At 37.7% G+C, this 12621-nt stretch overlaps 1 protein-coding gene across 1 annotated transcript; it reads right to left on the reverse strand.

Moving 5' to 3' along the window:
• Positions 1-28: 28 nt before the first annotated feature.
• LOC141452349 (KRAB-A domain-containing protein 2-like) lies at positions 29-7841 on the reverse strand. Its single transcript, XM_074124390.1, is given in 2 exon segments — positions 29-1336; positions 1339-7841. Coding segments are annotated over 2 exon segments (312 nt in total). The 5' UTR covers positions 1519-7841; the 3' UTR covers positions 29-1204.
• Between the last annotated feature and the right edge of the window lie 4780 nt (positions 7842-12621).

The raw sequence follows: 12621 nt of genomic DNA on the forward strand, positions 1-12621 counted from the left end.
CATAATCCAGAAAGTAAGTGTACTGAATTTTTGTAGGTTACAAAAATGTTTATTTAAATAAAAAATATTACCTGGTTACATAAGTACATATGTGAGCTATTTTTCGACATAACCATTTCTCTCAATGCAGGTGGTGAACCGGGGTATTAATTTTTTGATGCCTTCCTCGAAGTAGTTTCCCGCCAACCACTTCGCCCACTTCTCCACCTCCCCCTTCACCTCCTCGTCGGTTGAAAACTGTAAAATAGTCGAAGGGACTAATTGTTCCTTCCAAGACAAGGACGATTTTTGGGAGAGCAAAGGATTGTAAACAAAAAAATGACTAATTGGAGAACAGACAGTTTGAGGGAGTTAATTGTGGTGGACGCCACAGCCACCCAAAATACCTTCTCAATTTTGTTGTAAAGTAATACTCTTATTGTTACGTGTACAACAAAAAATATACATATACAATTATTGGCCAAGTTGCATTTAATTCTTATCCCCAATGAGATTATTAACAAGACACCAACCTGCCTGGCAGCTATAGCAATATCCTTTTTTGTTATAAAACTTAAACCTAGTGTATACACTAGGTGAATTATTCAATGCTACAATGTGCACTTCCTGGCGAAGTGACAATTCAATATAAAAAATAAAAGACTACAGTTAGAAAACTGACAAAACTAAAAATGTGACACAATTCCAAACTGACAATTTGGTACATATACACCAGTCCATACAGACTCTAAAGTTGGCCAGGCCAAAACGCTATGTTTCACTTCACACATAAAATATGGCGAACCGACGCAATAGACTTAACACATAAAAAACCACACATCTATCTTGTAACGCTGTCAAGGACAACCGTGCTGCACATCGACGTGTGCGTCATAGTCCCCACTTCTCCGCAACTCGCAGGTTCGCCAACTGGTGGGGAATATAGCTCCGGCAGTAGTAGACAAACTGACAAATTTCATGACGGGGGGGGCCGAACAAAAACCTTTTTCCACCCATCTGCAGCTTCAGGGAGGTAAAGAGATAGTAATCTGAAGGTGCTAGGTCAGGGAAATGCGCGGGATGGTTCAGGACATCCCATTTAATCGAGGCGAACAGTTCCTTCGTGGCATTGGCCGTGTGTGGTCTGACATTGTCGTGCTGCAGGCAGACTCCCTTTGTCAGCAGTTCCCCCTTTTTCCATTGTTTGGACGCTTTATATTACTTTTTATAGCTGCTCCTCTGTATTTATGTCTTTTAAAATATCTTCCGATAGAAAACACGTTGTCAGCCCTACTTTAGGTTTGCAGCCAAAAAGAGTTTCGTATGGTGTTCTTTTGATGCCAGAATGATAAGCTTCTATTTCTCATAAAATGAACGAAACTGGAGTCCTTCACTCCAGCGGTCAGATTTGTTGTCTTGCATCCAAGTACAGAGCATATTTTCGATATCTTGATTAGCTTTTTCGACACTGCCTTGTGAATGACGAGGCTTCCCGGAGACAATTTTCAGTGCTGGCCAAAACTCCTTGAAGCTGGTCATCACATTATTGGCAAATTCTCTACTATTGTCGAACTGTAATAAAGATGGCTCTCCAAGCAACGAGAATATTTCCACTAGGTTGTAGGCTACTTCTTCAGCTTTTTTGTGACGTTACAGACTTAAGAATCACAAATTTTGTTAGATGACCTTGGAATACCATAATAAATTTGTATTCTCTATCTGGCTGAGACTCTAAGTCAATAAGATCTACCTGACAACGGGAATTAAATTCGGAAAAAATCATAGGTTTCTCAACAATGCACTTTTTAATTAATACCTTTCTGTTTTTTCTGACAAGGTTCACAAAGGTGGATGTACAGTACAATAACATAACGAGTAACGTTTTGGTATTTGGTTGAAAGTTCTTTCAACATTCTATTACGTCCTCCATGTCCAATAGCCAAATGAGCTTCATGAATTACGTGAAATAAGTCTTGAGTCCGTGACGTAATTCTATATAGTACAGAAGCCTTTTTTAACAGGATAAGTGAGTTTAGTTTTGTTTTCTACAATTGAATTTTGGACAGTTCATCGTCAAATCGTTGTTTCAAGTCTATTAGACCATGACTCCTCCAACACTCTACAGCTTGTTCGTCCATTTTCATGGAGCACAGAAAAAAAACCTAATTTTTTGTTGAACAAATTTAAGTAAAATTTTAACACTCCCGAACAAAACCTCAAAGTGTAACTGACTTTCTAACCCTGAGGCGCGCGTTAAAAGTCACATGCCTTGCCACGTGATATTCGAAACGAATCGGAAATTTATTTCTTACTTTTTTGCCGGATACTCATGTGGCATTCTGTAGAATGCCTTGGAAATGTGTGAAATATGAAACGTTTTATATATTGCCGGCTAGTATTAGGCATTCTATAGAATGCGGATTTCAAACTTCGCTGGTAACATGTATATTTGTATACAGAGATCGTGCGAGTGAGACCAATTTGCAAAAGTCACTTTTTTGGATTCAAGGGATCACTAAATAAATATTTTCTGTGAAAACGCTAAGTAAAAAATTGATATCGATCGCAGACTTCATCTTGTACCTAGTGTAGTAGAAAGTAAAAACCGTTCCCAAGTCAGATAAATGTTTGGCGACTCAATTCATTATACCTATATCCTTGATTAAAATGTAAACAGATATCTAATTTATTTATATTTAATAAGTAGGTACGATCGGATTTTTTTTTTGTATTTTTTATTTTTTTAATTTGTGCAGTGTACCCAAAATCTCAGAAACCTTTCTATAATAATTTACTACCGATTTTCGCATTGAATAAAAGTTATCTGTGTTGTGAAGAATAATTAAGTTTTTTCTGCTATATTCTGATAAAGTAATTAATTAATGTTAATTTAATAAGGGAAATGTATGATGTAATATGCTTCAAGACACCCACTTTGACAAAATATGGTCAATACATTTACTGCTTACCTATATCATTAAATTAAATCACTCATAAGCAATAAGTGAAGGTCACTGGCGTGGCTTAACAGCTCCTAAACCATGAATGAAGGTCACTGGCGTGGCTTAACAGCTCCTAAACCATGAATGAAGGTCACTGGCGTGGCTTTAACAGCTCCTAAACCATGAATGAAGGTCACTGGCGTGGCTTTTTCTGTTCAGAACTGTGTAGATCCGGAACTGGACCTACAACTACTCAGAAAAGTATTTTGTAATGGTCACTTCTCTTAAATTCAGTATCAAAATTATATCTTTTTTCTTTTATGGTATAACGCATTTAAATTTTTACAAAAATTTTTATGTTTCCTTACCAGACTTTCGAAGGCAATTAATGTTTGGGTCCCACAATAGGACGTAAATGAATCACAAATTATTATATGTGTAGAAAGAGATATTCTAGAGAGAAAAATTGTTATTGCCAACATACTAGTATAAAATTAAAATATTCCCTAGTTTTGGATACTCAGTTTTATTTTCCTTAGTTTTTTTTTTTTTTTATATCACTGAGCTTCACCAAACTCCGAATTTTCTTCATATTTTCATTGAGTTTTCACTAGAAATACTTATTTAGAGTCCCTTAAGTAGGAAAACATTATCTATAGTAATAACATACTGTATTTATTATGCATTATACATATTACAGGAAGTTTGGCGCAATTTAAAAAAAAAAAAACATTAAAAATAATATTACAAAAGTAACTTCTAGCCTATCTTTTTAATAAAGCCTTTCTAAATTCCAAAAAATTAACAATAAAATTATAAATATCAAATAAGCTGGGCTGGCAATAGGAGGTGATATTTTGATAAATATATTTGTCTTATTTCATGATAGGATAGGAGCTTTCTACGAATATGAGAGCCAAAGATTCAGTTTCGAGGCCACGCATGCAGGTTAGACTCAGAACTAATTTAATATCTGATGTTCTTATTGTATATAACACTTATTGAGTCATATGCCATCCTATTTTGTCGTAACAACCCTAATAACTTCAAAGGTGCCCGTATACAAAGTTTATGGTCTAATAGACATGAAACAACGATTTGACGATGAACTGTCCAAAATTCAAGTTAATGCTGCAAAAAAAAAAAAAACAACAGCATTTTCTTAACCGAAAGAACTTACCAGAATGATGTACAAAAAGTTAAAATGACAACTAAGAAGGAACCCAGGAACTATTTGGTTGCTGAATCGCTATGATGTGATGATTGTAGAAAACAAAACTAAACTCACTTATCCTGTTAAAAAGGCTTCTGTACTATACAGAATTACGTCACGGACTCAAGACTTATTTCACGTAATTCATGAAGCTCATTTGGCTAATAGACATGGAGGACGTAATAGAATATTGAAAGAACTTTCAACCAAATACAAAAACGTTACACGTTATGTTATTGAACATCCACCTTTGTGAACCTTGCCAGAAAAAACAGGAAGGTATTAAAAAGTGCATTGTTGTGAAACCTATGATTTTTTTTCCGAATTTAATTCCCGTTGTCAGGTAGATCTTATTGACTTAGAGTCTCAGCCAGAGAATACAAATTTATTATGGTATTCCAAGATCATCTAACAAAATTTGTGATTCTTAAGTCTGTAACGTCACAAAAAAATTGAAGAAGTAGCCTACAACCTAGTGGAAATATTCTCGTTGCTTGGAGCGCCATTTACATTACAGTTTGAAAATGGTAGAGAACTTGCCAATAATGTGATGGACCAGCTTTAAGAAATTTTGGCCAGCACTGAAAATCGTCTAAGGGAAGCCTTGCAATTCCCAAAGCCAGTGTCGAAAGCCTGGAAAACAATATATGATTGGGAAACATCTTCTTATAAAATAATTTTGTATAAACTGCTATAACTTGTATTGTAAATTCTGGCCATGTCCTTCCCAATTAAAGAATTCTTTTAAAATCCTCAGTTAAAAGGTCAACATCTTGCAGCGACCAGAGCCCAAAAAAGTAACTTTACTTGCGAAACCCATTTTATGTTTAAATGTAGAGGGTTACATTGAGCTCTGCTAATAAAAATCCGTTCCATTATCTAGAGAAAGAAAAATCTATGATGCATTAAGACTATTATACAAAATAAAGCTTATTAAGTAGAGTATTTAAAAATTTAAACAAACTTCGAGAAATTGCCAGTTCCTTTTGTCGTTTCCCGATTTTTTATTGTGATCCTTTACAGATTTTAAGTTTTTTTTTTAAGCTTCTTAGCTTCGATGAACATTGCGGTCCAGTTACATTATAGTTCCTTAGCTATTCCTTCCCGCACTTTTTTTTGGGACATTTTCCCACTACTAAGGTTTTCTTCCTGAGACCTACAAGTCTCTAATAACAATAACACACAAGAAGGACTCCACCTGAATAAAGAAACTGAAATATGCACGTATATAACTCACATCCTCGCGTACTAAACATTAAAAGAAGGATGATTATATTATCGTTACACCTTCACTGCTCAAAACTACCTGTCCCGGTGTTCATATATACAAGTTCACATATATACAATACAAAATAATCAAACTTGAACACAGAAAACTCCTTTTTTAAACTATTTTTATACACTTTCAAAAAGCATAATTATTTTATTAAATAAAAAATAACAAATAAAATAACCAATATTCGTTCCATAACATAAAGGAAAAATAAAAAAAAAAATAAAAAAAAAAATAAAAATACTTTATAAAGACGGCTACCGTGGTCACTGACCGGTGGAGTCGAATTTACAATTGAAAATAAATAAATAAATAATAATAAGGATGATATTATAATAAAAATATGATAATATATGAAACACGCAGTTACAACAATACCTTAACAAAATGACAATGATAGTGGAGGAAACTGGACTAATAATTTTCCAGCTTATACCTATATATAGCCTTACAAAAGTTTGCCAATGAAGGCCAATGCCTTCCATTCAGGTAATCTATTATTTCATTAGCAGAAAGACACTGCCAGCCAAGTCACTTCAATTTTATCTCACTAAGCCGGGGACAGACAGCCAAATAGTGATATATCCTATCAGAAATGTAATAAGCACACAATTCTCAAAGTATAGGAACATCCTCTAACAGTGGAGCAGACTGCCGCTCTAAATTAAGCATCCCAGCCCTCGCTCTCATTATCCATCTCATATTCTCAAATGGGATGTTACTCCATAAATAGTGATCCGGGCCCAAGTTACACTCCAGTACTCTGTAAATGGGATACCGATCATTAGTCTCCATTCTCTCCATAAACTGATTTTTAAATTTAATTTGCACTTGATCACAAAGGAGACGGAAATATCTGTCCCAGTTGCATGCATTATTTGCATTTATCCCATATTTTTCTAGCAAACCGTTTATATCTTTAGCCCAGAAAATATTTTCATTAATAATAAGATTTGCTGCAATCAATGGTAATCTATATTACTTGGCATATTAAAGACTTTAACAATGTAATTGAGGTGCAGCTTAAGTGTGTGAGTGAAAATTGGCATGTAATTAGTCTCAGTGTAAATAAACACGGATGGTACAAACATAGGCAGCCTAAACAATTTTTTAATAAAATATCGATAAAACTTTTCGATTTCCTCATAATAGATTCCATCCCAAACTTGAGCTCCATAGCACACAATGGAGCGGCTGACTGTATTTAAAACTCGAATTTTTGAACCAAAGTTTAAATTATTATTTACCATAAACCTTTTCCGAAGCTTTCGATCCATCAATCCATTTACAATATTATCACTTCAATATTGATAATTTTCTTTCAAGTGGGAAGTTTCGCCCCTCATCTCCTCACCCCTTGTACCCTTCATTTCGCGTTGTAACGCAAAACTTGAATTGAGAAACAATTATTATCACCAAGAAAAACGAAAATAGCTTACAATCATTACAATCCCTATTGTACGGATTTTAATCTCTCCCATCTCTCTCCAGTAATGCTGCCATCAGGTCGCCACTGAAAGAATGACTAGTACTGCACATTTATTCCACTAAGTCAAACTGGCCATTGACGGTCCTTCTTAGCTGGTGTCTTTTTATAGAACTGCAGGTTCCCTCAATAGCATTCGTGTGCACACCACTTTCGGGGTCTTTAAAATGTCATATGACTTCCAACAGTCCGAGTAAATTGTAGATCCTGGCAGTTTGAAAGTCTTAATGACATCTAGCAACGTATCTTTATCCCTAGTTTCAACGACCCTGAAAAAGCATTTATTGGACCTCCTCTCCATACCCCAAACACCCATCAACCATCCACATGCTTTCCACTATAGTACTTTCTTTTTCCAAACTTGCTTTCTTCTATTTCCACAATCTTACCGACGCCACCTAGCATATTACTTTCATTAATCACAATATCCTCCATACCTCTCCATAAAAACTTCGCCAGTCTCACACAGAAACTCTCAACTTTTTCCCAACCTGTTCTAGTCGAAGTCCTGTGCAAATAAAAAACTGTCTGTTCCCTAGTAGTCTGTAAGATCAATTCTCCTTAGCTTCAAGTTGCATTAGTGGTTTAATGTATATGTTCTGCAGTTAGAAGAGGCCCTTTCACAAGCCTTCTGGATGAAAGTTTTGACTCTCTCAGTGTTCTTCTAACAGTAGACTCTGAGATCATTATCCCCCGAATACCAGTAACCAAGTTTTTAATGTTTGAAGCTGTTGAACTGCGTTTCCTGAGCGCTTGCATTTTAATAAAACGATCATCAATGGGATCCGTGACTTTTGGACAAGAAAATAAGTAAAATGAAATTGTCTCTGTTTGAACAAAAATTGAAAAGCTTTCAAAAATTGAACAAAATTAAAACAAAGCATTAAAACAAATAATCCTGACGAACATGAATAAAGTCAGAAATAAATAATGACACATTATACAAATATTAATAGTAAAATAAAATAAAAAATTACAGTCTAAGACTAAAATAGTATGAATCTATAGAAACAGTTTCTGTGAGTAGTATTTTATGATGGTCAGTATCGTATCTGTTGAGCATTGTGTTATAGTGGAGTTGACCCTGAGCGTTTGAAGCGTGAGGTTGTGTAGAAACTGCTCTGTTTCAGCGGTAATAGCGATTGAATTTAATAGAATTTTGGCACTGAAATAGTGTGGTGTTTATTGTGTATAAAATCTATTTTTAAACATTTGATAAAATTCTTATTGAAAATTTAATAATAAATTTGTGAATTCAGCGAGTCCACACATGCAGGCTAGACTCAGAACTAATTTATTATCTGATGTTATAGTGGAAGTCGTACATCCGAAATTTAACTTGTTCCGGAGGCACCCTATTCCCCAGAAGAAGGGAGAAATCGTTGTGCAGTTCGTGCAATTTGCTAGGATACGCTATGTCGGATTCAAGAATATACCTGTCAACGCGTGAATGTTGACACCCCAAAGCGTAGCGTTAATCGGAGCGCTATGCGCCAGCGGATAAACCCGGAAGTGACGAAGCGAGGGGAAATAAGCGTGAATGGTTCACCCGGAGATACACACACCTGGATATAGACAGTAGAGCAAAGGTAGGAAGGTGTCACACTTACCCTTGATGCCGGAAGTGAAGTTCCTGAAGCGTAGCGTGGGTAGGGGGGACAGCGGAACAGTCAGGAAGAGGAAAGGGAGGCTGGAAGGAAGGAAAGCCACAGGCGGAGCCCAAGGTGTGGTCAGATTAGTAGCAGCGGAAGGACGAGAGTAGCGAGGGTAGAGGGATTAGCGGAAGAGCGAGAAATCTGAGGGGCACTCAGGAAAAAGGGGTTACAGTTACGTAACTAGCGTAGCGGGGAGGGTAGGCCAAAGCCCTGGGAAAGCGTAGCGAAAGGGGTAACAGGATCCGGAAGTGGGAACAGAGAGGGTCTCTGAAGCAGAGCGGGGTGGTTTGGGGTATGTAAATGAGGTGAGGTTACTTCCCTGAAGTTCGCAAGAGAGGTGAAGATCAGCACCTGAAGCGGTACAACAGCGGAGTTACAAGGCAGCAATTGCGCAATACAGACAGCGTAGGCGTCACAAGCACAGCAACACGGGGTGTTCTCGTTTACAGCAGAGAGCAGACTGACTAGGGAGAGCTGGGAGAAAGAGTAGCCGCAGCAGCGAAGTACTCCGAGCCTCAACGAGGAGACTCGTGCGCGGCAGGGCGCGCAGTGCAGAGGGGGGTATCACGCACACAGACGCAGGAGCGCCTGACAATGTTGCCGGATTGCTTTCGATGCTGCCGGATTGCTTTTCATTCACGCAGTTACGACCGAACAATACCCAAAGGGGCCATCATCTTGCTTATTGCCCCAGTCTAGAGTAACCGGATCCTCTACCCACTCGAAACCTCCATAAGGAAGTGGATTTGACATTGCCCACCCGTACAAATTATTTGCATCTTGGTAGGCAATGAATTTCGATTCCTTGAGGAGGTCGCGATGGCTGCAATGGCAAATACCACCCCTTTTACCCTGCTCAACCATCAGGATCTGGTCATACTCTGTTAGGAGATCTAATTGTACCCCTGTACACTTAGCATGAAATTTCGAGCCAGTTCTGGAGCCGTGAAATACCAGGCAGTGTCAAGCGAATTTGCTCTTATGCAAACATCTCTGAAATTTTTAAAGATGTCACATAAGAGCATGACGTCTACTTTGAGGTAAAATTCGCTATACCTCTAGGGTTCTAATTTCAAAGGCCTTCCAAACTAATTGGGCAAGCTGATAATCCTCGCCTGAGATATGAAATTCATTAAGAGTGCTGTATGGTAGAATGCCTCCTTAACCCTTGTGTGCGCACCCGGTACCCGGGTGCCCACCACTGCTCATTTTTGCATGTAAGTGGATTAAAAATGAAAATTTCGCTTTGTACGCCTGGATCGTCGTTATTTAACTCATTTTTAAGCAAATGGTGCATTTGGAGATTTTTAAGAATGTTTTTAAGCATAAATAATTTAGTTTAGAGCATACATATGCCGCGGACGCACCCGGTTACCCGGGTACCCACCATAGAAAAATTCAATTTTGAGTGAACTATTAGCTTTTTTTATTAATTTATTTGATTTATGCACGTGAGATGAGTTGCGTAATGATAGAATATATGAAAATTTATGTAAAAAACAAAAAAAAAAACATTTATTTATTGCATTCTATGCACTTGGCAAAAGTTATCGCATGTTCATCGCAAATAGGCCTATCACATTCGGAGCAGGCCTTTCGTGTTTTCCTTCTCTTCTTAATTGTTTGTTTGTAACAAATATGGCAGGAACCGATAACTTTCTTCCTTCCTGATGCATCTCGTTGAACTGACGGACCTGGATCAGCCTCCACTGGATTTACTGGCCGACCGATTACACTTTCAATAGCGATCTTGGTGCTATAATTTCTCATTATTTGCACGTTATGATATCGATCCTCAATCATTGGCGTTGCAAGTTCTTCGCTCAATTGGTGTAGAAATAACCGTCGCTGGTTGGTTTTTTTCGGCAGCATCTTATTATTTTCATAATAAATGAGGTAGGCAGCGAGTGAGGCAACGTCTAACATGTTGAAAAACATAACTACCGGCCATCTCAAAGTGCGACGTTGTGTAGTGTATCTACTAATCATTTGGTCCATCGTGTCGACGCCAGCTTTATATTTATTGTAATATGTGATAATATGGGGTTTCTTCTTAGCATCATCGTTCACAGCCATGTCGGAATGCATCGTTGATATTAAAATAACTGCTTCATTCTTCTTCGGTACGTAGGAGCACAGCGTTACTTTTTCGTGGAATCCAAACATAGTAGAGTATAGTTCTCTCGATTTATTTCGAGCCATCGCACTTGGAATGTAAGGTTTATTTTTCTTCAAAGTGCCAACTAAAGTTAACTTCCATGAAAGTAAATGTTTGGCAAGTGGTAAGGTTGTAAAATAATTATCCATGGTAATATTTCTACCACTGCCTCGGTACGCGGCTGCAAGTTCTTTTACTATTCTTTCTCCTTGATGTTTCTCTCGAACATTACCTGTTTTGCCTGTGTAAATGATGCCGTGCAAGGGATAGGCATTTTCAGCGTCGCAAACCCACCAAATCTTGATTCCATATTTGGCTGGTTTCGAAGGTATGTACTGCGTAAACTTTGTGCGACCGCGAAAAGGATAAAGTTGTTCATCGATCGTTAAATTCTCCGTCGGCTTGTACATCATAGATAAATTTGCGTTGAGCATTGTCCAGAGATCACGGATCGGAGCTGCTTTGTCTTCTTTTGCGCGTTGCTGGCGTGTATTGGCGTCGTCAAATCTAATAAAACGCATGATGTTTCGAAACCTATTGAGCCCCATTGTCGCTCGATAGAGTGGATATGAATTTGAATGCCACATAACACTTGTATGATCGATGTTAGAATTATTAACACCAGAGCAAATCAAAATGGCCATAAATGAGTACATTTCTTGTACAGTAACATGCTTCCATTCTCGCTTCGAATCTGGATGCGCTGCATTGAATGCTGCGTAGACTGACAAAGCCTTTTTATTTGTATGTCGAACGATAATATCTACCATATCTACTGTGAATATTTTCTTGAAAGTGTCGCTTATTGAAAGTGTTATGGTACTTCGATGAGGACCACTTTGCTGACGCACTACATTATGAGATGCAGTTTGATGTTGATGAAGCGATGTTTTATTCCATACCGTTTTATCTTTCGCTATATAAGCGCATAGTGTTTCCCCTACTGCTGCTTGATCCTCTCTTTCACTTTCTCCTTCCTCTCCCTCTTCTTCGCCATCTAAGCATATTAGACCAAACTAAATATTAGTTATGATTTTTTATTTCGCGCGGCAACAATTTATAACAATTTTATATACCTTCTTCGGAAGGTGCATCAATTTCCTGAGCAACTGGCATTTCTTGATTATCTACACCAGATTCATCGCTATCAAGAGCCTCACGTTCAGGCAAAATTTCATTTGGTAACCAGTCGCCATCGCTGTCAGACGCTTCGTCTCACGACTCGTCATCATCGTCTCCTAATATCGCGTTCAAATAAGCTTCTTTTTCCGTTTGATTCAATCTAAGATAAAATTCATGCATTATTCATTTTTTCAATAAAATAACAGAAAGAAATTAGAATTTTTAAATAAAGCACTGAAAAAAAACCATTGATGTACATTTTGTTTTACCTTGCAAATTCAGTCCTCGATAATTCCTCATGTCTCTACAGTATATTGCATAGGCTAGTCAAACGTTTCCGTTAACTGTAGCACGTCTGTGCATGCGAAGAACACGATTCGCACTGACTCACATCTATTCAGACCCTTCTGTAAGGAGGGAAAACAGCTGGCTGCTTGGCAGCCTTAGTAACCGCGCGCTACCTGCGTCGACCTCGAAAATCCTGTTTTCTCTTACCTTTGTACGAGCTACAGCAAACATTTTTTATGTTTATTTACTGAGATAAACGCTAAGGAAACCATTTCAATTGCATAAATATTGAAAAAATTGAAAAAATGAGAGGTGGGCACCGGGGTACCCGGGTGCGTCCGAACGTTGTTAAAGTTGGTTGCGTACACAAGGGTTAAGGAGTAGTCTCCTTAGTTTCTCGAACGAATCTGTGTAATCGTAGGGGTTCACTCCTTTTATTACAACCAGATCCATCTTGTTTGCGGGGAAGAATTTGCCAGTATCTATAAATTTATCGTTGGGCAAA

This window comes from Rhodnius prolixus, unplaced genomic scaffold (assembly GCF_049639745.1).
Source record: "Rhodnius prolixus isolate KJV_2025 unplaced genomic scaffold, Rpr scaffold_3, whole genome shotgun sequence".
Classification (NCBI taxonomy): domain Eukaryota; kingdom Metazoa; phylum Arthropoda; class Insecta; order Hemiptera; family Reduviidae; genus Rhodnius; species Rhodnius prolixus.